Source organism: Sminthopsis crassicaudata, chromosome 2, assembly GCF_048593235.1.
Source record: "Sminthopsis crassicaudata isolate SCR6 chromosome 2, ASM4859323v1, whole genome shotgun sequence".
Taxonomy (NCBI): domain Eukaryota; kingdom Metazoa; phylum Chordata; class Mammalia; order Dasyuromorphia; family Dasyuridae; genus Sminthopsis; species Sminthopsis crassicaudata.
Genome location: NC_133618.1, coordinates 152,629,858 through 152,656,903, shown reverse-complemented (window position 1 = coordinate 152,656,903; position 27,046 = coordinate 152,629,858). Strand labels below are relative to the sequence as shown.

At 35.8% G+C, this 27,046-nt stretch overlaps 1 protein-coding gene across 1 annotated transcript; it reads left to right on the top strand.

The window, feature by feature from the left end:
- Positions 1 to 1,911: 1,911 nt before the first annotated feature.
- CST7 (cystatin F) lies at positions 1,912 to 27,046 on the top strand. The gene is made up of 5 exons (XM_074287712.1): positions 1,912 to 2,048; positions 21,775 to 21,894; positions 22,439 to 22,596; positions 26,032 to 26,148; positions 26,851 to 27,046. Exons 1-5 carry the CDS (start codon positions 1,979 to 1,981, stop codon positions 26,926 to 26,928), a joined length of 543 nt encoding a protein of 180 aa, XP_074143813.1. The 5' UTR covers positions 1,912 to 1,978; the 3' UTR covers positions 26,929 to 27,046.

The window sequence follows — 27,046 nt, the reverse complement described above, 5'->3', positions numbered from 1 at the left end:
GGACTGCATTCCCCTTTTACCAGAGTGAAACAGACCTTTCTTGCTGACCTTCCAAGTTTCTTTTGGCTAACCTGTTTTTTCGCTGGTTCTGCTATTCTAAGATTTGTATGGGGTTAGTATTTTATGATTGTTTGGAGGTGAATATAAGAGTTATTGTGATTTACTTCTTACTCTGCCATCTTAGTTCCCAGAAGTCAAGGGCTCTAAGGAGTTATTTTGTCCAATTATATGCCAATAAATTTAACATTATAAGGTAAAAGTTGTTGAGAAAATGGGAAAGCAGTCTGTCAGAAACTGTACATAAGTCAATAGTTTATGCTTATACATAAGATCAAAGATAAGATAAGATCAAAAAAAGATACATGACCTAGTATAAAGAGAGATATTACAAGAAAACTTGGAGAACTTGGAATATATTACCCATATTTAAAGATAAGTAAATAATTTTAATAAACAAAAGATAAAAGGCAGTATGAGGAATAAACTAGATAATATTTATTATATTACCTTAAAATTTTTGTATAAGTAAACCAAATATTGCCAAGATCATAGGGAAAATCGAAAATTGGAGGAATTTTTTAGACAAATTCTCAGGTAAATGTCTCATTTCTAAAGTATCTTGAGAATTTTGTCAAATTTATGAAAATACAAATCAATCCTCAATTCATAAATGGTCAAAGGATATGAACTAGAAGTTTTCTGATGAAGAAATCCAAACAATTTATAGTTATGTAAAAAGCAATGCTCTAAATCATTATTTCTTAGAGAAATTAAAATTAAAACAACATTAATGTATTATTTTACACCTATCAGATTGGCTAAAATGATAGAAGGAGAAAGTGACACAATGTTCAAACAGATGTGGAAAAATTGTGACATTAATTCATTGTTGATAGAATTGTAAACTGAGCCAACTATCTTGGAAAACAATCTGGAATTATGCCCAAAAAGTTATTAAACTGCTTTTTTTGGCCCAACAATACCAGTACTAATTGTTTCCAAAGATTATTATGGAAAAAGTAAAGAATGTATATGTTCTAAAAATATTTGTAGCAGTTCTCTTTGTAGAGGCAAAGAACTATAAATTGCAGGAATATTCCATCAATTGGGAAATGGCTGAACAAGTTGTGATATATAGTTATGATGGAATATTATTGTGCTACCAAAAAAATGATGAGCTTGATGACCTTAGGAAAACATGGATAGATTTGTAAAAAATAATGAAGAGTGAAATGAGTAGAACTAAATAACAACAACATTGTTTTAAGAAAAATTTTGAGTGACTAAATCATTTTGACTATTATAAATACCCAAATTAAGGAGGAAGATACTATCTGCATCTAGAGAAAGAACTGATCAATAAAAATATGTGTAGAATGATTTTACATACTTTGTTTCTCTTCTGCCTCCAAAAGAAAAGGCACTAGTCTTAAAAGTTAAAGGTATGAGTTGAAATATTCCTTCCTAGTTATCAAGTCAACCTGGAACAAATCTATTTTTCTGCCTTCAAAATGAGGATAATATCTGTTCAGCTTACTTCACAAGGTTGTCATGAGGCTCACTGGGTAAAGACTTTGGCAGCTTTAAAGCCTTATAGAAAGGGGCTCTAATATTCACTAACTTTAATTTTTCCTTTAAAAAAAAAACAGGCAATTTGACTTTGGGGTGTTAACCCACATGCAGAAGGGGAACATGTAATTGTGTTTAGAAAGAGTAACTGCTGAAAATGATTCAGCAAGTAAATCTACCCTGGTTCCCTAAAGGAATCAGCCAAAGGCAACTGATGAGGTTGAAGACTAATTGCTACAACTGTGAAAAACTTCAGAGCTAGTGTTTTCTCAGCAGCCAATGAGAGCTCTTAAACAACACGAAATATTTTCTCCACCTACCCACCCTCCTTCCCACTTAACTCACACATGCTCTAAGGTTGACAGGAGTGACCAACATGTTCTAATTGTCAGACTTCTGAAGTGGAACCATGAGGACAACTTGGATTTGGCTCATCTTTTGTCATTTAACTCTGGCTGATTCAGAGAGCACTTCCAGTGGTAAGATGAAAGAGATGAGAATCTCTTCTTTCATGTTTCTCATTTCTTCTCTGACCCCTGTTCTCCCCCGGAGCTTTCTTTGTGCATGATTACCATCTTGTCTTATCATCAGAGAGATAGATCACTGTGTCTTTTTTTTTTTCCCTCTGTGCTTTAATTTAATAAGTATATCATGCGATAGCTTTTACTAACTGATAGATTTTCAAAGTGGTCTTAATTGCCTCCTATCCCTTCTCTATTACTGAGTCCTTTACCTTGAACTTGAAAGAAAGAAATATATTTCAGTATAATATTTCCTTTGTGATCTTGTATATTTTATTTTATACATATACAGATATTCTGAGAAAGAGATTACAGAAATTTATCACAAGGATAATACATTATGATGAAGTGGTTTTATACCAGGAATGCAGAGCTGGCTCAATATCAGGAAAACTATCAGCATACTTGATCTTATCAATTACAAAACTAAGACATTCTGAGAAGGAATTTCTAAGCTTCACCAGTCCAGAAAAGGATTCTTCAGCACAAACAAAAAAGTGTTCAAATCTCTAATCTAGCAAGTTGAGGATTTTGTTACCGTATATTTATAGAGACCATTTATGGAGAAAAGAGCACCAGATATGGAATTAGAAGACCTGGGCTGGGATCCCAGATCTTCCGTTAACTTACTGTGTAATCTTTAGAGTAAATCAATTCACTTCTTCATCTGTGAAATGGGAATAATAAGTACATAATTAAAGCTCAAACATAGCTCTTGAAAGGTAATAGAGATCTTCAGGGAGAGACTGGATGACCACTTGTCAGGATGTGATAGAAATTCATACATCTTGGACTAGGATCCTACGATCATATATTTAAAGCTGGAAGAAACTTTAGAGATATTTTAGTCATTTTATAGAAGTTAAGTGACTTACACAAAATCATAGAGGCAATAAAAATCTGAAACAGGATTCAAACATAGGTCTCTAACCAGATTCGGTGTTGACTTCTAAAGTTCTAGGATTCTGGTACTATGTACTTCAAAAGACCATTGTGGAAAAAAAGGAAATTTAGAAATTGTGAGAATCTCTAAAACTGTAAGCTACCTTTCTTTGTTAAATCAAGTTTAATTTAGAGATGGCTATGACCAGGCAATACCATCAGAAAAGTCAGAATATTGAGTAACTAAAAATCAAAGATTTCTTAATATGGGCTCTATTTTTTCAAAAAATATTTTTTTCTGTAAGTCAATAAACATTTTATTAAATATTTGCTATGAGCCAGGATAACGAGATAACGAAAGGCAAAAGCCAGTGCCCTCAAAGACTCACAAATTAATAAGGGAGGCAAGAAGTAAACAAAGAGGTTACATGCAGGATACAGAGAAAATAATTAAGACAGGGAAGGCACTAAAATAAAGAGGGACTGGGAAAGCTTTCCTGTGGATGATGAGATTTTAATTAAAGGAAGCCAGTAAGCAAAGCTGATAACTTTACTTCAGCATTCTTTGGTTTGCTTTGTAATCCTATGCATACTTTTATGCATTTTAAACAACTGTTCTGAGAAAAGGCTCATTGGCAGATTCAAGAAACAAACAAACAAAACAAAACAAAAAAAAAAAAAAAAAAAAGAGGGGGGGGAGGTAAAAAATCCTAAAAAAGATCTGGATAGTTTCTCTTCTTTGTAAATCTCCTCAGTTAAGCATCTAACCACTAGTCAGTCCTACCAAGGAATCCAACACTTCCCTCCTTCCCCCACCCCACACTCCCCAGCCTCATTTTGCTCTACCAAAGAAAGCACTGAAAGCAAGCTTTCTAAGCTACATGTGCAAGCAAAACAAATGCAGGTTTGGATTATGGCCAGTGCAATATTTGTGGTTTCCTTTTGAGGTGAAGAAGCTTCAAAAATGCTGTTCCTTTTACCACGCTTGAAATTACAGTGTTTTTGGAAACTTTGTAAGGGGGAAGCTGGAAACCCTGTGTTCATAAAGATTTTTCTTCTGCATCAGACTGGGACAACAAGGAACTTACCTGATAAAAGCACCTTAGAGGTGTAGAGATAATAAGAGATTATACTTTGTTCTTCCTTAGAGATGTGTAGATCTTTCTGAAATGTTGATTTTTCTTCTTACCCTCAAACTTCTTATTAAAACAGAAATTGTTATTCAGACATTTTGAGCTAACTATTTTTATATCTGATGGTTTCACCACTAACCACCACGATGGCTGTCATACTTTATTCAAGATAAAGAGTATTAAGAAGGGTAGTTAAGAGAGATTATATACATCTAAAAATTATAATGAATATAGACATGCAGAAAGTTGGATACATAAGCACATAAAAATCATGATCTCTGAATCTTTGAGTCAAATCCAATCATTTTTACAGATGAGAAAAATGAAACTAAGAGAGACAAAATCATTTGCCCAGATCACACAGGACCTTAGTTGCAAAATGGTACCAAAATCAGCCACATAGTATACATTGTGCAGGGTATTGTTACCTGAACAAACCTACCAAGATCTCTACCTCTCAGTGCTACTACCTCATTTTCTTGCTGATTTTCTCTTCCAGATTCAAGACAACTCTAAGATATGGAAGTCTCAGACTGCCTACATTACAAAATTTATTTCTAATCGGTTCCCAAATATCTGTCCCCTTTATATTAACTTCCCTTCTTTCAATACCAAAACATACATATATGAGCTTGGACACAAATTATTATTTTTTAAAATAATAATAGTTTTTATTTACCAAATATTTGCATGGGTAACTTTACAACGTTGACAATTGCCAAAACTTTTTTTTTCCAATTTTTCCCCTACTTCTCCCCCCCAGATGGCAGGTCAACCAATACATGTTAAATATGTTAAAGTATAAATTAAATACAATATATGTATACACGACCAAATAGTTGTTTTGCTGTACAAAAAGAATTGGACTTTGAAATAGTGTACATTTAGCCTGTGAAGGAAATCAGAAATGTAGGCAGACAAAATTAGAGGGATTGGAAATTCTATGTAGTGGTTCATAGTCATCTCCCAGAATTCTTTTGCTGAGTGTAGCTTGTTCGGTTCATTACTGCTCTATTAGAACTGATTTGGTTTATCTCATTGTTGGAGAGGGCCACGTCCATCAGAATATATTTTCATACAATATTGTTGTTGAAGTGCATAGTGATCTTCTGGTTCTGCTCATTTCACTCAGCATCAGATCATGTAAGTCTCTCCAGGCCTTTCTGAAATCATCCTGCTGGTCATTTCTTACAGAACAATAATATTCCATACTATTCACATACCACAATTTATTCAGGCAATCCATCCACGTAGTTTCCAGTTTCTGGCCACCACAAAGAGGGCTGCCACAAACATTCTTGCACATACAGGTCCCTTTCCCTTCTTTAAGATCTCTTTGGGATACAAGCCCAGTAGCAACACTGCTGGGTCAAAGGGTATGCACAGTTTGATAACTTTTTGAGCATAGTTCCAAATTGCGCTCCAGAATGGCTGATTACATTCACAGTTCTACCAACAATGTATCAGGGACACAAATTATTATAAAAGACCATATCCTGTAAGAGCAATTTTAATAAGAAAACAAAAATAAATTTTAAAAATTTTGAAAAGAGCAATTTAAGATAGCATAGGGATCTGATACGGCTGCACAAACCTGTTATCTCTGCTAGGAAAGCTGAAGGTAATGGATCACTTGAATTAGGAACTTTTGAGCTACAGGAAAGCTAATAATGCTTATCCCACAATTGAAATAAGTCTAATTCCAGCCCTCTGGAATCTGTAGTCCCTCAGATTATTTAGAAACATACAAATTAATCCAAGTCAGAAAAAATGGAGTATCTTAAAGTCAGCCAGTGAGTTGCCACTCTACCATCCATCTGATAGGGAGACCTAGCAGCCTATTAACAATAACAACATAAGAATGCAACAACAACAAAAAAAAAGAATTTAAAGGAATAAGTTTATATTACAAGTCTCAATGAGTGATGAGGTAGAGATAATTTTTTTTCTCTTCCTCCCTCCAGTCATGGGGTAATAAGAAATGAAATACTCCAGCCATGGTGGAACAGTAGCATATGGAAACAGGGGGAAGACAGACACTATAGACTTGATTCCAATAGTTTCATCAATCCCTAGTCTGCTAGTCTGTTCAATTATATCTCTTCTCATGGTTTCTTTTTTCCTCTTTCTCCTACATATTTGGAGATAGATATATACTCTACTGTACCCTAAGATCCCACTCTGCTGCTTTTCTAATTTTATATCACAAGGAAAGTCCACAATTTTTCCTTTCTTCCATCTCTCCATGTGACTTCTTCCCAACACTTTTCTCCTATTTCCTTTTCCAGAGATTTAACACTTTATATTAGTAAAATGTATGCACACTTTACACAGAGATTCATTCCTCCCCAGCCCACCAACTCTCTGTGACAATATCTCTGGGTGGGGGAAGACCTATAAGTATATGCATTGGTATATAACCTACTCTGAATGCTATCTGCCTGATAGGTATAATAAACTGGCCTTTTACCAGTGCTAGAATCATTTTTGTCTAGATCAGAAGATCGTTTCTTAAGGGATATCATTGGAGACTGAGAAGGGGTGGTAGGAGGAGATACTTATCCTGTCTTCTAGTCCCAGGATTTTTGGTTGCTGTTGTTCAGTCATTTTTCAGTTGTGTCAGACCCTTCATGACCTTATTTGGGGTGGTTTGCCATTTTCTTCTCCAGCTACTTTCATGAAAGCATCTCCCAAATTATGGCCTGCTGATTCTGAGCAAAATGATTTTGCCCTGTTCTTACTTCTGCTATGTTGAAAAGCAGTAAAATCAAACCCTAAGGAGCTCATAACATTTAATTTCTAATTCACTATAAAATAGATCTTAGTAGCAGGCCTTATTAGCCCTTGTTTCAATTCCCCCCCTTACATAGACTGAATATCCATCTTTCAAAATAGATACAATATAGACCACTTTAGCTGGATGAAAATATTCTGATGAACAAGGAAAGTAAAACTATTCCTAATCATTCAAGGGGTTGTTATACTAACCTTCAGGCTTCTCCCTCCGGTTCCTATGGACTTCCCTCTGGCCATTTTTGTATCTTGTTAGTGACTAGTGATATATGATACATCCAGTAGCTAATTAACAAATGTTTATTGTGCTCTGCTGTACCTCCTTACCAGAGATATTGTGGAAAAAAAAAAGAGTATGACTGTGAAAATGCTATCATTTGATGTATGGATATTCATTGGAGTAAATGAATGAAAAAGCATTTATTAATGGCTTATTATGTGCTAAGATTTGTGTTAAATACTAGAGATACAAATTAAAAAATTAAAATAAAATCAAGTAATTTCTTGTTCTCAAGAGCTCACTCTCAAATTAAAGAGGACAATACATAAATTTATATAAAGGGTATCTGGAAAGACCCAGAGTCATGGGAGTGCTTATACAACAAGGCAAAGGGGTCATTGGCTTACATCAATAGGTCAGTTGACAGTGCTAAAGGTCTGCATGCCATAGAAGCTGGGCAATTGGTAAGAATTAGGGTACTTTAGAAGACAGTATCAATAGAGATGTAAAGGCTGGTGAGCCTCCATCATACCAGAAAGAAAAGAGATGGTGATTCACATAGCATCCAATTCAAACAGCCCAGATAGGTTCTGAACAGCCTGGGCCAGGAGAGAGGATTTGAAGGGGGAAAGGAAGCAGAAAGAGCAAAGGCCAGAAGTATCTTAAAACCTCTGAAAGTTTAAGTTATTTTCCCAAAGTGGCAGAGCCAGTTTGTATGAGGGAGGTCTCCTGGCTCTGAGATTAGCTCTTTAGCAGTTATGTCATGCTACCTCTCGTGACTAAGAACTTTTGGATACAAATACATAAGTATGTACAAGGTAAATGGGGAGATAAGAGAGTTGGACATCAGAAACTCAGAGGATCAGGAAAGACAAGGTAGAAAGTATCTCTAAGGCAGTTCTGAAGGTATAAGAGAATCTCAGAGGCATAAGGGGAAGAAGGGTACATTCTGGGTATGGGAGAACTGGAAAGCATGTGTGTGAAGATAGAATAAAGAAGCCAATCTGACCAGATCACAGAATGCAGGAAGGGAAGGACTATACAAGAAAAATGGAAAGTAAGTTGGGGCCAAGTTAAGAAGTGCATTAAAAACTAGACAAAGGCTCTGACAGATACTCCTCTAAGTAAACAGAAGTCAGTGAAGTTTGAGTGAGAGAGTGAAATGGTCAGATCTACTCTTAAGGACAGTCCCTTTAGCGGCTTGTGAGGAATGGACAAGAGAGTTAAAGATAAAGCTATTTCAGGCCAAAAGGGATATTATACAGCCTCTGGCCTCAGGAAGTTTGCAGTGCAATTGGAGGTGGAGTTCAGATGCCACACAGATGGCTATTAAAGAGGTGCGAAACAAAATATGGGTGAGATTTAAGGGGAGAGGCCTTTACTAACTAGGGAGAAATCAGAAAGAACTTCAGGAGGAGGTACCACCTGAGAAAGGTCCTACTTTAAAATAGTAGGTGATCAACAGATAAAGATGGAGAAAGATGCCATTCTAGGAACAGGGCCTCAATAAAGGCCAGAATTGACTAGCTTGGGGAAAGCATAAAGGTAGGGAGGGGAGTAATAGGTAAAGTTGGAAAAGTGGCTTCAGGTTGTGGGGGGACACAAGGGGAGTTTGAACTTCTCTTCAAGGTAAAAAGTGAGTCACTGAATATCTTTCTATGACTTTAGGACTTTGTCCTATATGTGTCAGAGAGAGAAAGACAGAGACAGAGAGACAAAGAGAGATTGAGACAGAGATAAAAAGACAGATAAAGAAATAAACATATACTTGTCTATAGAAAGAGATAGATATAGATATCCAGATATATCTCTCTATACTTTCTTAATATATAGTTTGTATGTTGCCTCCCCCATTAAACTTTTAGCTCCTTGAGAACAATTGTTTTTGCCTTTGCTTGAGAACCATTGTCTGAGCTACATAGTAAATGTCTAACAAATGTTCAGTTGACTAACTAAATGATTTGTCTTTTACAAATGAAAGAAGCAAGATACAAAGAATGAAACCCTCTTGCCTTAGGGCCCATAGCTCAATGTTGGAACATTAGAGTCTACTAGAGCCCACCCTCTTCGTTCCTAGTTCTTTTCAGAAACTCCCTATACCTGCCATTTCACTTCTATACCCCCACCCCACCAAGAAGTGCATTAGCTCCTATTTATTATTCAAATTGAAAGCAGAGGCACACTTTAAAAGGCTTTCTCTATTAGAATTATTATAACAACCTTGCTTATGACTCAGTGTAAATTATCATTAAAACCATATTGGGGGTTGGTGTTTGTTGTAGGAAAAAGGAAAAGAATATTCAGTCCCTTCCACAAATGAATCATAGACCCTTGAGATAATAAGGGAAATTGAGTGCCCATCAACTTCCCCACTACCACCATTACATCCTGTCAGAATGGTTGGCTTATGACAGTTATCTAGAGTTAGATAATTCAGTCACAGGGATGTTATATTATGCACACAGAGAAGTCCAGCTTATATATATCCACTTTGTCTCAGACTGACTTTCTTCCCTAGTATTCATGTTTATTCATTTAGCTTCCAATAATTTGTGATATCATACTTTTGTATGAAAGACTTTTCAAGGTAGATAGCATCTTCTATCAAGAAGAAATCATATAATCCAATCATGTCACTGATGCCCAGAGCATTCAAATAATTCGCCCTATGCCATATAACCTATGATTTGTGGGTGAGGACCCTGTGTTTAGAGCCAAGAAGCTGGAGTTCAAATCTTGTTCTGGTTTTTTAAGACAAACATTTGTTCTTTCTCAACTATTAGAAAGTCTGAAATTTTGGGAGATATATTATTAATAATCTTACAGTTATCAAGTGATTTGATAACTATATGACTAAATAAATTGCTTAACCTCTCCAACTACTTTTTTTGTTTGTTCATATTTTCCATCTATAAAATGGGGGTGATAATCTGTACTTGTTAGTGTTGTTGTGAGGATTAAATTAGATATAAAATCTTCAGCAAATTAAAAGATATTGTAATAATAGGGGTAGCTAGGTGATGTAGACTCAAAAAAATGAAGATTTTGTTATTTAGCTAAGTCATGAGGATCTAATAAACTAAGACTAATGGAAAAACGCATATTTTTAATTAATATAGTAATGAATACAATAAGAAGGATGGTTGGCCAAAGCAAACTCAGCTTTATACAGCTTTCTTATTGACAATATTAATACTAATAAGGAGTTGAGACTTCATAAGAGTGGCCAGTCTATCCACTAACATGAAACTAAAATAGATCATGGATGGATTCATAGTATTTAACAGGTGCTGGGTGGATAGGGGAGCAAACCTGTCTACTACCAACTTAGTAATCAGCTTTTCTCATCTTAAATAGACTGGTTTTTGAATAAGAGGCATGGGCCCATCTCTGAGCCTATACTGAAAGCCTTTCCAACTTGGTAGGATTCATCACAATTTATATATGACTTGAAAAGTTTTCAACAATCTGGGAGCACCTTCATGCATGATAAGATAATGGATCATGAGATTAGTCTCTAGTGCTGCCTACTGAAGCATAGTGATAATTTCCAGATAACAACAATATCATTGATTGATCTGTGGCTGAATGTGAGACAAACTGCCATTCTGTTTATATCAGGCTTTAGGCGGGGAGGCAATGTATAGAAAGCACTTTGAAAATCATCTTCTGCAACCCTTCCATTTTATAAATAAAACTAATGAAACCAAAGAAAAGAAAAAAAGAAAAAAAAGCCACCAGTAGTATAGATAAATTACAATGGGTCCTCACTGTGAGTTTGAAAATCTGCTGTTAAAATATATATATATACACAATATATATTGTTTTCCCATGACTTTCCTGTCTCATTCAGTAGATATGATTATATCTATATAATCAACCAACAGGTGTTTATTAAGGGCTTGCTATGTACTTGGTACTGACTAGATGTGAGATATAAATATAAGCAACAAGACAATCCTCACTCTTAGAGAACTTACTTTCCATAAGGGTCACAACATGTATCTCTGTAGAATAAATACAAGATAGGGGCAAAAGGAAGATACTGCTTAAGGGATAAGGAAAGGTTTAATGTTGAAAGTAGTGCTTGAGATGTATCTTGTAGAAAAAGAGGAATTCTCTTTGTAGTAGTGTATTCTAGATATTAAGGACAAGTAAGACAAAAGAGGAAGATGAGAGACAGCAGTGTGAAGACCAGAAAGGACAGTTTGACTGCATCACAGAAAGATGAAAGAAGTGTAATATAAGAACAAGCAAAGGGGGTTACATTTTCTTCTAGAGGCAACAAATGTATTGAGGAAGTGAACAAGGTCACTTCTGTGTTTAATGGAAATCCTCTTGGTAGCTGTATGAAAGATGGATTGGACAAATTTGGAAGCCAATTCAATAGCCTCAGCAAGATGGTAGGAAGGCCTGAACTAAAGCGGCCCCTGAGTGAATAAAGGGAAGGATTCAGATTAAAAGAGTTTATAAAAGTAGAGACAGCAAGGTTTGATTGCTATTTTGATATATGAAGTGAGAAGAAGTGATAAGTAGAAATTATATCAAGGTTGCAAACTTGGGTAAGTAGAAAAAAAATTATAACTCTTAACAGTAATGAGGCAGCATTGAAAGAGAAGTATGTTTGGGGGAAAGATAATAAATTCTATTTTAGATATATTGAGTTTGAAATGCCCAATAGATGTAGAACTGAGGACAGAGACTAGTGCCAAATACATATATCTGTAAATCATCTGTAGAGAGAGGAAAAGTAAACCCACTGGCATGGACAGAACCTTGGGGGTACTCCCATACTTAAGGGGCAGGACTTCTGGCTCCAGAAATAAAAAACTTCATAATCTGGCTCTACTCCCTCTTGCTTGCCTTCACTTATGTCATTCCCTTCCTATATACTCTGTTCCAACCAAAGTGGCTTCCCCAAACTGACATTTCATCTTCTATCTCCATGTCTTTTCACAGGCCATCTTCAATACTTATAATGTGCTTTTTCTCCCCTTCTACCTTGGCTTCCTTCAAGTTTCAACATGGTTATCCCCTCCTATTCAAAAACATTTATCTCCCAAGCTGTTAGCATTCTTTCTCTCTCCTAAACTATCTGGAACTGTATTTACTTATCTGTTTAAAAAAAAAAAAAAAAAAAAGATGTGAGGAGTCACTACCCTGCCCTCCAGTTCTTAAATTTCAGTTCTTAATATCAGTTCTTAAAAGATTCTACCTGATTTTGTCTTGTATATTGGTGCCTAAGCAGTTCCTTTCACAAACTTTGGATTTTGTTAGTATGGGTGCTTCCTGTCTAGTGTTGATGAGAGGGATGTCAAACATGTATGCACACAACACTCCCCAAAGCCTGAAGCTGATTAAAAATCAATAGGAAAATATTTAACAAAATAAATAAACACATGATAGAACATAATGTTGATACATGGTTTTCTAAATCAATATTTGGTCAACAGGGATCCTTATGGATAGTTTATTTGAATTTGATACATATATGCTTTTGCACTGCACATTTTTCTAAAGAAAATCTATTCTATTTTTCCCCTTATAATCAAATTCTGGGCCCATCCCATATTCCATTATCAGTGCTGAGATATATGTCCTAATGGATGATTTCTATGGGCTATCACTCCAACAGCATGTAAGAATTTAGAATGTAATAGGGACCCTTCATCCATCTGTTTTTTTTCCTAAGGACAAATTTTTTTGAATGAGTACAAATATTATTTAGGAGGTTCTGCAGTATTGTTCAAATTCAATGAAATCCATAAATGTCATCTGTAAATAGACACCAAAGGACCAGACCATCCTTCTTTGATTTGACCTCTGTGCTAGGGCAGTAGCAAACAACTTTGTCAAGCAAGCATCTCCTTGTTTTATGCCTCATTTGATATTAAGAATCAGAGGATCATCAAAGAAATATGCATTATTGAAGGGAAAATTTGAGGTGGTATTTTGCTTTACTGATTTATTTTTTTTTAATATTCAATATTAACGGCTCTCATGATTTATTTGACTTAGATTGGGTCTCTTACCAAGTTTTCTGTAAACTTATTTTTCCTTTGTTCATATAATGAGAGGTTACTCATAATAATCCCATCTCCTGTGATTTTACAAACAATTTAATATCTTAAACCAGTGCTGTTCTTGATTGCTATATCTCTCTCCTTAATAAAGATCAAGTGTTTGTTGACTGGCTCTAGGCTCTTTTTGTCTTTTACATTTTCTAAACTTGTTTAGGAAATGATGATAGATTGTAAATGTTGCTCATTTCTTATTTTCCACTATTATCAACACAATTAGCATAACACATTTTGTTTCAATTCAACAAATATATTGCTTCGATTGTTCTCCATATAGCTTCATTTTTTATTTCTTCTAGTATAGTATTAGAAGCACCTTGCAAAAAGTAAATAATAAATATTTTAAATTCAAATTTATAGAGGCACAAAGTCACCATGAAAAAAAAAAAATGATAGTCTTACTTTAGGAATGAGAAGTTAAAGGAACAAAAGAAAACATCTAGTCCATCTCCTTTTACAAATAAGGAAAAGGGTACAGAGAGATCAAGATCACACAGGTAGAAATATAGTGTTTGACTGCTTAAACTATAGATTCAGTCTTCTTTCCACCAAATCATTGTATTTCTTCATTTTGGGGTATTTTGCTGACAACCCCTCAAATATAAATACTTAAAACCAAAATGTCTTTCTTCCCAATTTTCCAAGTTCCATTAATGGCACTGACATATTCCTAGAGTTCCCACTCTTCCCTTGCTCCTGGAAGGCTTATTGAAGATCCTAACAAGGTATAGGTGGGACTGTATTATAGATGATAACCTTTGAGGTCCCTTTCAATCCTGAGATACTTAATTGACAAAGACCTCCCCTGCCATAACACACAATTATATGCTTTCTTCTTTTACCTACATATATGTGTGAGAAGCATAAAATATGAGAAAGAATAAATATGTCTGAGGATAAGGAAGTTACCAATTCTCAAATATCTCTGGTGGTGAGAGAGGTGGTTAGGAAAATGGCATAAGTGAAGGGGGAATTCTGCTAGTTGGACTCTCGTTGCATCACCATTTCCTTTCATTTGAATGGTTTCACAAGCAAATGATCTGACTTCTAAGTGGGGGCTTTCCACCCGCCCCACATACAATATTGAAAAGTCTTTTCTAAAGAAGACCCTCTACTTCCCTTACCCTCAGAGCTAAGTTCCTTCCTTTGTGAATTTAACTAGCATATCTTGGCTGACTAAAACCACACATTCTTATTGAAAGGCCTGTTTGAGAGTGAAGGATTGAAACAATTTTTTCCCTTTCAATAGATGTTGATAAACATAAAAACAAAAATGTCTTTTCTTCTGTTACCGATGTTGGAAAATCTTTATGTATTTAATGCTAAAAGTCCTAAAATCTAATCAGAGGAGAAAAAGCCTGCTCAGTACCTTCAGACTGTCCAAAATCTCTAGATGATAGTTGAAAAAGTAACATTAAGAGTCTTGAGTTCATTTCTCACCCACCACTCGTTTAATCTGGAGAAGAGAAGATTGAGAGTGGGGCAACACATCATAGCTCTCTTCAGGTACTTAGAGTCTTCACATGTAATCTTTGAATAGTGAAATTAATTGAAGGTGCCAAATCAATAAGCATTTATTAAGCATCTACTAGTTGCCAGACCCTGCATTAAATGCTGAGGATATAAAGACCAAAAACAAAATAAAATAAACAAATCAAAAAATAAAACAAACAAACAAATAAAAACCAGTCCAGCTCTCAAGAACCTCACACTCTAATGGAAAAAACCTCAAATAAATAATACACATAAACTAGATAAATTGGAAATCACCTCAGAGGGAAGTTACAAACATTAAGGAGAAATAGGAAAGACATTGTAAAAGGTATAAAGGAAAGGGAAAAAGAAGGTAGAAAAAAAGTCTTGATTCTCCACATGTCTAATTCTAAATTCATATGTCTCTTCTCAAAGAGACTAAGGCCCACTACCATTAGTTTAGTTGAACAAAAGAAAAGCTAGTTATCTGTAACTTTCCCATAAACCATAGGCTTGTTCTCCACAGATAGCCACTAGTTCATAAGGGATCATAGAATCAGATTTTGAGACAGGAGGAATCTTAAAGGTCATCAAATCCAACTTCCTCGTTTTACAAAGAAGAAAATTGAAAAGGTTCTTTTTAGTCTCTTGCTCAAGATGATCCAGGGGGAAAAAACAGGATAGTTGGGATTAGAAGTCTAGGCCTTTGACTACTAATGTACTATTTCCACTGAGAAATATAATGACTCCCTGAAGTTATCTTCCGATGAAACAAGAGTTTTGATCATAGCATGTTTTTTGTTTTTTGTTTTTAACTCTGAACTCTCCTGAATTGATCTCCAGATTTAAAAACAAATAAATGAACAGCATTCAGGGCTTTTTCTACAATACTTCATGTATTAAAGAGCCCTCTGTTTCTAAAATGCAAAACAGGGTCTCTGAATGAATATCTCCTGTAATGATATGAACATTGGCTTTGGAGTGATTGAATCACATAATTTGAGAGTAGGAAAGGACATTAGCAACTCTTCAGTACAATCCACATATCAAAAGAATCCCCTGATAATATACCCAAGAAGTGAATCAGATAACCTGAGGCTAAAAGTATTATCATGGTTTGTATGGGATTCTTAGCTTCAGTTTCCTTATTTATGAAATGAGATCATTAGTTTAATTCTGTCTCTTTCCAGCTTTAAATCCCACAACCATTTTCTGACCACACAGCTCCCCTACTGCAAAACCTCGCTTTCTGAAGTTGGTTTCTTTGTCTCCCTCCTGCTTATCCTAACCCACTTAAAACAGGGAAACCCACATTTTCTGATGTTGATGAGGTTTGGCTTCCCTCGATTCCCAGTCAGGGAACCAAAAATGATGAGGTTTGGAGCAGGGCAGGGAGTTGTGGGAATCCCCTTCTGGTTGGTGCAGGTCCTTTGTAAATGAATTTATGAACCTGAAAAGTTAAACTGGCAAAAGAAGTTTATTATTAGAACTGAAAAGTCAGCTTTTGCAGGCTGACTTTCTTAGTGGCAGGGTAGCAGAGAAATCCTGACCGAGAGGTGAATAGGGTCTTGTTAAGGAAATAGGTAAGAGATAAAGAGGGAGTAATGGTGAAAGGAGGATGTCTTTTCAGTGGGCAGAGGGTCGCAGCTATGCCAAGAGGAGAGAGAGAGAGGGGGGGGAGAGGGGAGAGAGGGGAGAAAGGGGAAAGAGGGGGGAAAGGGGAGAAAAGGGAAAAAGGGGAGAGAGGGGAGAGAGAGGGGAGAGAGGGAGAGAGGGGAGAGAGAGATTCCTTGACATGATTAGGTCCTCTACAAGGGATTGAGTTGAAGGAAGCTTGTAATGTGGGGAGTTCTTGGTGGGGCTGGGAGCAGTTTGAGTTAAAATCAAAATAGAGAATCTTGGAATTGGTGTCCCTGGACTAATCTCCAACTCAATAGAGTTGGATAGAAATCTTGATCTCCAGCTCTGGCTAAGTAGGAGTCCTAGACTCAACTAGTCCCACTCAAATAACAGAATGAAACCCACTTTATCTTGATTCCTTAGGGCAGGTCTGTCAGGGGAGACCTTCTCTGAGTTTCCCAAGCTTTCCCCCCAAAGTCCAAGAGAGAGTGAGTTTCAGCGCTCCCCTCATCGATCTCATTGTCCTTTCTGATGAAATGTTTTAGTTTCATTATTCCCTCTTTTCATGCAGATTCCTGACTCTTTATCCCTTTGGTTATTGTCCTTATTAATAACAACAATTATGACAGGATATAATAACTTGCATTATTAGCAAAGTGCTTTATGTATTATTATCTTATTTGATCCTTACCACAACCTGAATGTTGAAGGGTGAAGATGAGGGGTGAGAGATACCCTAACAGTAATGGTGTTTCCAGACCAGTTTTGCAAGTTTTTGCAAAAGAATTCACAGTCCTGATCTCCAAATGAGAGTTTTGGCAAAAAATGGGTTTATTTTCACAGAGAAACAATTTCCCTCAGTGGGTTATTCCTGATGGGAATTAGCAAAGGTTTGGGTACAGAATCTTGTCTTTTATTAGTCCTCTATGGTTTGGGGTTAGGGAGAGATTAGGGGCTAATTTTCAAATCAAAAAAGGGTGGTGATTGTTTCCCAGACCAAAGTGATTCCCAGATAACTGGGAAGTGGGAGATTCTTGTGGGAAACCAGCTAGCTTTCCCAAGTTAGATTCAGGTGGGTGGGGATCATTTTTAGGAATTTCCTTAGGCTAGGTGGCCCACCTTCCACAAATATCAGAGAGACACAGTTCTATTACATCATTATGAAATAGCTGCTATTACAGTTTTTTCTTCCACATTGTGACTTTTTCCATCGTGGTTTTGATATATCACAGGTCATCATAAGAAATTAAATGGGAATTTTGGAATACTTTTGCTAAAACTGTAGACACACATGAGGATCAGCAAAAGACCCAGAAAAAAGTTTAGAAACTTAGAAATATATAAAATATATGTATATATATATATATATATATAGTATTGTATTATGTTAAAATATTTTATCTTTTAATACCATAATCATTCAGACTTCTTCTTGGGTATGAAAGAAAGACCCAAAAATTTTACACAGATTTTTCAGATCCCAGGGGCACTATGTCCCTAATCTCCATAATATGGAAGGGATGACTATATTGTCTCCACTTTATAAAAGAAAAAACTGAAGCAGATAGAGCCAAATGGTCTTATCTAGGATTACACAACTAGTAAGTTCTGAGGTAGGATGTGAATTCAAGTTTTCTTGACTCCAGCATTCTATTCAATGTGCCAATAGTCATATCAGTGGCCCCCAAAAATGTCATTCATGAACCAAACTGGTGACAATCCTCTCTACCTGGCTAGACTAGACCTTGGACGATAGATATATCCTCCATTACAAAGCTATAATGAAAGCTTTCTCAGTTTGTTAGGACCTGTCAGAACTTACACTCTAGTGCCATAGATTTCAAGAACTCGAGGTCACCTCCATGTTTCAGCAAGATATCAGATCATACGATCTGGACATATAAGAGCATATGGAGATTTTCTTAGAATCCAATGTCTTTAATTTGCTCAAATGAAAAAACTGAAATCCAGAGAATTTAAATGACTTGTTCATAATCACATAGCTAGTGTTAGAACTAGTAGTGAAACCCAGTTTCAACCCCTGGTCCAGTGCTCTTTCCATAACAAAACACTGTTTAACACTATTGCCAAGGTGAGAGAAAATGAAACTACATACTTCTTTCTTACCCAGAAATTATAGTTTCTATCTTAAAATCCCTCATAACTTATTAAATTACTACCCTTCCAATACTTTATGGTCAACCAAACTGGTCTCCTTACTGTTCCTCACAAGCAACCCTCCACCTCCCATCTCTTCATTTTAACATTCATTGTCCCCCATTCCTCATACTTCATACCTCCAATTCTCAGAATCCTTTGTTTTCTTCAAAAATTTGATCATATATATGTATGTAATGTCCCATATTTTATCATATATAATATGTATTCCTTGAATTTTATATGTACTTAAATATTTTTATTATCCTCCAAAACTTTGCATTTTTTTTAACAATTCGATTAAACTCTATAGAATCTAAGAGACTCTTCTACAATGGTGATATTTCTAGAGATCCTACTTTTGATATAATTTGAGTTTATGACTATAAAAAAGGGAATCTAGGCAAATAATAGACAAAAGTGAGCTCATACTCTGATGTGGATATAGTCTGTTCCATTGTTCCTTCAAATATGGCACTGATGAAGAAAGAGATCACTTATCTAACTCTTGAACGGATTCTTACCCTTCTTATACCACTTTTTTCTCTTCCCTTACTCCAAAAACAAATCAACCTTGCCTAGAAGGGAGGAAAAAAGAGCCAAAGGACTTGATTCATTCAACAAATATTTACTGAGCACCTTAGTTGGGCATACTCTGTCCACAGGAGTATCTACCAACACATTCATGCCTCTCCATCCTATAGAGTTTTTATCAATGTTTTCTCATGTTTGTCCCCACCTGAATCATTAGGGGGAAATGAAGAATTATATGAGCACATTAGATATATTAGAAAGCAGTGGTGCTTTCCCTTTGCAAAACAGCATGGTAGATCCAGGGTAGGCTATAAATTTGTAGCAGTCTAATGAATAATATCAAGAAGTTTAGTCATATAAGAGATAGATAACATGCCACATGGGAGCTACAAACAAAGTGCTGGAGAAGAAAGGAATTATTTCTGATTAGAAAAGTAATTAGTTGCATTTCAGTTGGATATTAGCATTTCAAGAGTCAGTGCTGGTAAAGTTGTTGAGGTTTAGAAGGAAGGAAGAAAGGTCATCCTAAGGAATGAGAACATTTGGGGTGGGAGTTCAACCTAAATTGAATGAAATTTTCAGCCATTTGTAGGAAAGTAGAAGGAGACAATATTGAAAATACAATTTAGCATCAGATTGTGGAGTACCTTAGAGATGAACTATATTTAGTAGGCATGGGAGTTTTTTGGGTTGGTTTTAACAAAAGAGACATGATTAGGGCAGTGCCTTTGCAATACTAATCTGGAGGAGAAGCTCTGGAAGTCATTTGTGCAGTCTAGACAAGGTTTGAAAGCTTTATTTCCCTAATTTTTCACCAGATGATGTAGCTGGTGTCACAGTGGATAGAGTGCGGCTGCACTGGGAGTCAGAAAGATGACTGTTCACATTTGGCTTCTGGGAAAGTTGCTTAACTTCTGTTTGCCCCAATTTTCTCAATTGCAAAATGAGGGTAAAAATAGTACTCACCTTATCAGATTGCTGTAAGGATCAAATAAGATAATATTTGGAGTGCCTACACAAAGTAGGCATTCTATAAATGTTTATTCCCTTTTCCTTTGTTATAAATAATGAAAGTATGTTCACAGTTTTAGTTCTTCAAAATGGTTGAAAAATTATTAATGTGTCCAGATCCTCCAATCCAAGATTGTACTCCAAGGAGATCAAAAATGTAAAAAGCAAGGTCATACATAAATCAATATTTTTTCCAGCAGCACTTTTTTGTGATAGGAAAACTGATACCCATTGATTAACCATTTCTCAAACAAATTATCGCATTAATATGTTGAAATATTATTGTGCTGTGAGAAATTATATGAATATCTTACATAAGACATCCATAAACTAATGAAGAATGAAATAAGAACCAGGAAAATATACACAGTAACTACACTCTAAGTGGAAAACAACAGTCCTTTCTCTCCTCATAAAGTCCTCATGAAGATTCTCCCTCTACCCCACTTTCCAAGAAGAGCATCTCTGAGTTATTTAGTTAGACCTCCGAGGTTTGGTCCTTTTCACAATTTGATTCTCAGTTACCAAAGAGAGTTCTGAGTTAATTATCTGTTCTTTTTTTGTTGTTTTTGCTTGAACACTGCCTAAAGAGTGTGTTTCTGTTCTGTGCTGAACACAGTGAACCCCATTAGTCAAAGATTTCCATTTCAAAGTACAATGACCAGTTGTGGAAGGGCAGGGGAGGAGAAGGCAGGGGAAGAGAAAAATACCCTCCCAACTTCACTATCTGGGGTAGGCATAAGGACCTTCTCCACAAAGAAAACTACTGAACTTCCAAACTGACATTCTAAAAAATGATCTCTCAGAGTGCCTATGTTCAGGGAAAGAAACAAAGAGCTGAAATGGCAGACAGAAGTTCAAGCTCACCTAACCAAGAACCTCTGCTCTAGCAGCCACATTTTGGTAGAGACCATAAATGGTTGGGGCTGGAGGTGAGAGTTGAGAGAAGGGAAGTATCAAGCAGACAGGAACCAGCCTCTAACCTGTGAGTGGATGGAGCCAAAAGACTAGAAGAGTCAGGACACAAACAGAAGCTTAATTTCAGGGTAAGGAAAATTACATTTGCAAATGGAAGCCTCCCTCCCCCAAGAAGGAAGGCTTAATATGCTGGACCAAAGACAGATCTTATATACCACAATTGACTGGATTATGAGTTAATCATGTTTAGGTCTTGAGTTACTATTCCCATGGACCCAGTGGGGACAGTATTATCTCAAGCCTTGGGGGTTATGCCTGCCCTGTGTGGCACAGAACCAGAGTTCTGTGACAGGAGCAGAAGAGCAGCATCTGTCAGTGACAAGAAATTGGGATTGTGAATGTGATTGATGGCCTGGGAAATAGGGTGAGCTAAATCCCTCAGTGAAGGCCCGATGCTGATGCAAGCATTACACTTTGCCAGAGGATATCATCCTGAGTGCACAGGATTACTGTTTTGCCAAGCTCAGGACAGTTGGCTTGCTGACTTAGCTTTGGGAAATAGAGTATCTTCAAGATATGTTGACAGAAGGAAGGTGAGAGAGGAAGCTAACTCTCCTTTAAAATTGATCTAATACCCTATTCACCCACCCCTACTACAGAAGTGAGGATAAGGGGAACCAAAGTTCCAGAGTTTCTTTCATCATGGTACAGTGTCAGCATCTTCAGAGCTGAACATGTGGTCCAGGAAACATGCTTAGCACTACATGGGAGTGTGCCCAAAGGAGGTGGAGCAAAAGGAAAAGCCTTCTTTTTACCCTTCTTATATGTGAATCAATATTGAAGTGTTTCTTCTTGTCTCCTAGGTGATGAATGTCTTCCTTGCTTGCCACTGTATCTGGCTGTTCCAAAGAATGAAGGATGGATTAGAAAAGATAAATGCTGGAAGCCTAGAGGTCAATTATGTGATTATTGCAATACTACAGGTAAAAATTATTAACAATTTGAACTAGGAAAGTGTGAGAATGGGGAAAAAAACTACTCACTCTTCTTGGCATTAAACTCAAATAGCTAAGATCCTCTCTTCTCTAATTAGAGATTTTGGACTAATTTCTGAATAGATCAGAGCTTATTATTATAACTAGCAGGTGCTTAGCAAAGAAAATTGGGGAAAAGAAGAGGTAGTGTGTGTGTGTGTGTGTATGTGTACATACCCACAAATTTAAAATTATTTGAGGAGACAATAACTTCTGGGGTTCTTCCAGTGCTCAGGAAATTATTAACAAGTTTGTTTGCCTTTTATTTTTCTCTAAGCCCCCATGTTGCCAGTCAATTTATCTCAACTGGCAGTTGTTAGAGATTTTCCTTAGGACTGACTTACCTACTATTGCATAATTGAGGAAAGGGGAGAAAGGTGGAGGATTTGGGGGAGATGAGAGAGAAAAGTATCTTATGGTGTCAGTTATTCACAGGGGGTCCCTTCCATTATAATGGAATAATGTGATTGGGTAGCTATTTTTTTTCTTTTAGAGCTTGATGCTGGAGAAAAACCTGGATTTCCCAAATTCATAAAACCCAGTGACCCTGGGGTTCAAAAAGCAGCCAGGTTTGCAGTTGAAAGGTTTAACAACTGCACAAATGATATCTTCTTATTTAAAGAACTTCATATTGATAAAGCAATGGTGCAGGTGAGTGCTTTGATTACTAATCTCTACCAGATGCTGTTCCCCAGTCCCTTAGGGAAAATCTAAGGAAAAAGAAAATGCAGGATTATTTATTTACCCAGAAACTGAAAATAGCCAGAATTTGGACAACAATCTTATCTGCTCCCTCCAAAAGTCTCTAAAAAGCCAAAATGTATAGGTTGTCATTTTATAAAATGTTAGTTTTTATTAAGAGAATCCCTATGATCCTTGAGCCAGCTAGGGGATGTGCTGGATAAAGCACTGGACATAAGAGTCCCAAGAATCTGAATTCCAGGCTAGCCTCAGACACTTCCTAGTTTGTGACCCTGTTTGACTCAGTTTCCTTATCTATAAAATGAGCTGAACAGGAAATGGCAAACCACTCTAGCATTTTTGCCAAGAAAACTCCAGATGGAGTCACAAAGAGTTCAACACAATTGAAACAACCAAATAGGAGCTTTGACCCTCATTAACACCCTGTTTATTCATGTAAAGAGAATACTAAAATTAAGGTCAGGTGGAACTGGATTCAAGTCTTTAATCTACCAATTACTATCTGTGTCACTGTTGGCAAATCAATTAGCCTTCCTACTTCTTAATTTCTTCCCCTATAAAATGAGGGAGTCAAACTAGATAACCTTTGAAATCTTTCCCAACTCCAAATCTATGATCCTGTTTTAGATCCACTTCCAACATACTTGATTGGAAGGAGTGTCCTGAGAAAAAATGTTCTCATGTAAGTCAAGAGGGCCCAGGATAACATTTGGCCTTTTGAGACTTATTAGTCATGTGTGTGTTATGTACAAGTTTTAACATCTATAAAACTGGATAAAAACCTATAGGAGCCACCTCCCAGGAGTATGAAGTTTAAATAAGACATATCACATCTTAAAACTTATTATGTAAGTATCATTATCATATACAGGATTTCTCAGACCATAGCAAATTAGAAGCAACAAAATAGGAGATTAAAGGAGGAGCAATGATTTAGCTAAATGCTATTAAACTGCAAACATCAAGACAGAAAAGCTATTTTTATAAAAGAAACAATAATCAGGAGTTATTTCATATGGGAGAAAACAGGCTTACTTATCTCAGTATCTCTAAGTACATCACTTTTGTATAGTTTTATATAAGTGTAAATGTTCATAATGATTAAATTGAGGAAAATTTGCATTATGTTCAGCATAATACAAGGAGAAAGGGAACAGATTTTAGATTCTCATCCAAAATGCTTCAAACCAGTTAACCAAAATTTTTTTCTTTATAGAACACCTTCTTTCCAAATGATACAAAATAAATTCAGTATTTTATTTTACTTCTTCAGGCACTGAATTTATGGAATTTTGCTCCTCTATTTAGGGTAGACTTTTTTAAAAGTCCTATGGGGTTTTTTGTGTCAGGAGGAATTTCAAAAATAGCATCTTAAGTCCTTAATTTTCAGGTTAAGTCAATATAAATGCCATCCCTTTTTTTTGGTAGATGTCTAATATTATTTCCCTCTTCCTACCCTTGATCAAGGTTTATAAAATCACAAATCACCTAGCTATCCTCAATTTCCAAAATCTTTATTGTCAAACTATATCAAATGTAAAAAATTTAGAATCTAACACCATTTAGAAGTAAAATGCTTAGAAGAATTAAAGAAAGGCAACATAATCCAGGGCAAATTAATTTTTCTTTTACCTCTTCCTAAAGGCATTTGGCTATCGGTGAAATTCTAGGGAAGATTTAAAGAGATAATTCCATAAAATTATTCAGTCCCTCAAAATTTCTTTAAGTATTATGTCTCATATTTTATACAAATTTAAAAAGTAGAGATGAGGATTATCACTTTTCTCACAGGTATATTGAATGCCTTGGGCTACCATTTTAATATTTATGAGAACTACAAGACCGATGATGACTGGTATAAAGAGTAAAAAGGAGAAAAGACAAATGAAGTATTCAAAGCAGTAGCTATTTTGGGTATCTTAACAACACAGCCTGATTCTTGAATAATTGTATATTGTCTATACCCTAAGGATTAAATGATTAATTTCAGTGAACTTCCAAATGAAGTATACTACATCACAAAATTGAATGGTGGATGATAGTAGAAAAGTAGAGGGAGTAGGTAGAGTCAGGCCCTGAAGTCAGGAAGATCTGAATTCAAATCTGGATTCAGACACTTATTAGCTATGTTACCCTGAGCAATTAATTTAACTTTAACTCCAATTGCCTCTCCCCCCACCAAAAAACAAAAACAAAAACAAAAAACCTAAAATGGGAAAACAGCAACAAACCAATTGTTTAATTGGAATGAGAATTACAGAGAGATGAAGGGCTATCGCAAATATAAACTCAAAATGTCCAAAACAGACTTCCTTATATTTATTCCTCCCAAACCCACATTTTTTCCCAAATTTCCCTAATTTTGTCAAGGGTATCATACCCAAGGTTTGCAGTTGTAGCATCAAATTCAACATCTGTTTTGTGTATGTTGTTCTTTAGTTATTTCAGTCATGTCCAACTCTTCATTACCACATTTGGAGTTTTCTTGGCAGAGATACCAGAAAGGTTTGCTATTTCCTTCTCCAGCTCATTTTACAAATGAAGAAACTGAGCAAATAGGGTTAAGTGAGTTCTCATAGCTAATAAATATTTGGATTCAGGTGTTCTGACACTAGGGACAGAGTTGTGTCCACTGCACCACGTAGCTGTTTTGTATATGCCTATCCACATATGTGCTTATTGTCTCTCTGTTCAAGTGTAAAATCCTTAAGGTGTTTTGTTTTGTTCTCTGGCAAGGGCCTGATAGAGGCATTTCATAAATGCCCCCTTGTTAGACTTAAGACTAGGTTACCTAAAGGAGAAAGTATTCACAAAACTTCTGCAAGAATGGCCAAAAGCTGAAGAATTGGCAAACTATAATGATAGATTTTCATCTATCATGGGATAGGATTGAATTTATGATTTCATTGGTATAAGGAACTCCAATAGAGAAAATTCTATCAAAGCAGGACCTGATCTGAAAATGACTGTTTCCGAGAATTGCCTGGGACACTGAATTATGTGATTTGTCCAGATTTTGTCAGACAGGCTTTGAATTCCAGTCTTTTGAATCCAAAATCTCCAGTTTCTCACTGTATTACATTGCTTCTCAATTGAGTTTATCAGATAGTCAGAGTAATTCCATGTGAATTTACAGACATTGATAAGTGACTAAAATATCATGGTGTAACACAAAGGTCAAAGCTCAGAACATAAGTTACTTTCCTCAAGGAATTCTCTCTGTCATTTAGTCATTCAAGTACCTTATCTCAATAACTCCCTATCCAGTACAAACAATAGTCAGGGTCTCTGACCTCTCATCAGTGATACCAAATAACACCTAAAGTATAATCCTAAATCTGTTTTATTACAAATAATCCAAGAGTCTATTCTTATTCAATTTAGCTCGTGAAAGGACTAAAATATATGATTGACATGCATATAAGCCGAACAATGTGCAAGAAGAATAAACATTACAACTTGGACAACTGTGATTTTCAAAAAGATCTAACTTTACAGCAGGTAGGGCACTTGAGCTTCCTAACTTCATAAATTTTCTTCTTCACAGAATCCCTTGCATGATGCATACTCCTTGATCATTTTCAAGGTGCTTCATAAAATTACCATGTCATATTGTCTTTGACTCGTTATGTTTTCAATTTTATACTGTGTTGATGTTGGGCTTCTACACTATCATGAGCCACCTATAATGTGGGAAATAAGTCAAAAAGATGTTCCATTGTTTTGTAGGAATTATAAGCACTACTGCTTGTTTCCTTTCAATCTAATAAACGTCTCTCTTCCATATAAAAAGTTGAGCAGGGTAAAGAAGTACCAGAAATCACTTCAAGTGATTTGGTATGGGTTTATGTCATATGTCTGAGGAATTTGTATTGAAATACATGCTGCTTAGTGTTTTGTTTATTTGCTTTTTCTTTCTCATGGTTGTTTCCTTTTTGGTCTGATTTTTCTTGCACAACATGATAAACATGAAAATGTTTTAAAATATTGCACATGTATGACCTATGTCAGATCGCTTGCTGTCTTGGGGATAGGGGAAATAACAGAGGGAGGGAGGGAGAAAATTTAGAATATAAATATTTTATAAAAATGAATATTGAAAACTGTCTTTGCATGTGGAAAAATACTATTGAGAAATATATATATATATATGATGTTGAGTTTAGAAATATCATATACTTCATATTTTCTATCTGCTTACAGACATTCAGCTGCTATACTGAAGTTTGGGTCATTTCCTGGCTCCAAAAGACTGAGGTGCTTGTTCTCCATTGTCAGTAATTTCTTACTTCTCCTCAACCCTGAAAGGCTGAATGGTGTTTTGGTTTTCAGTTCAGTTTTCACTTTCTGTATCACAAATAGTCTGTATTCTTTTAATGTATTTGTGCTTTAGAGTCCA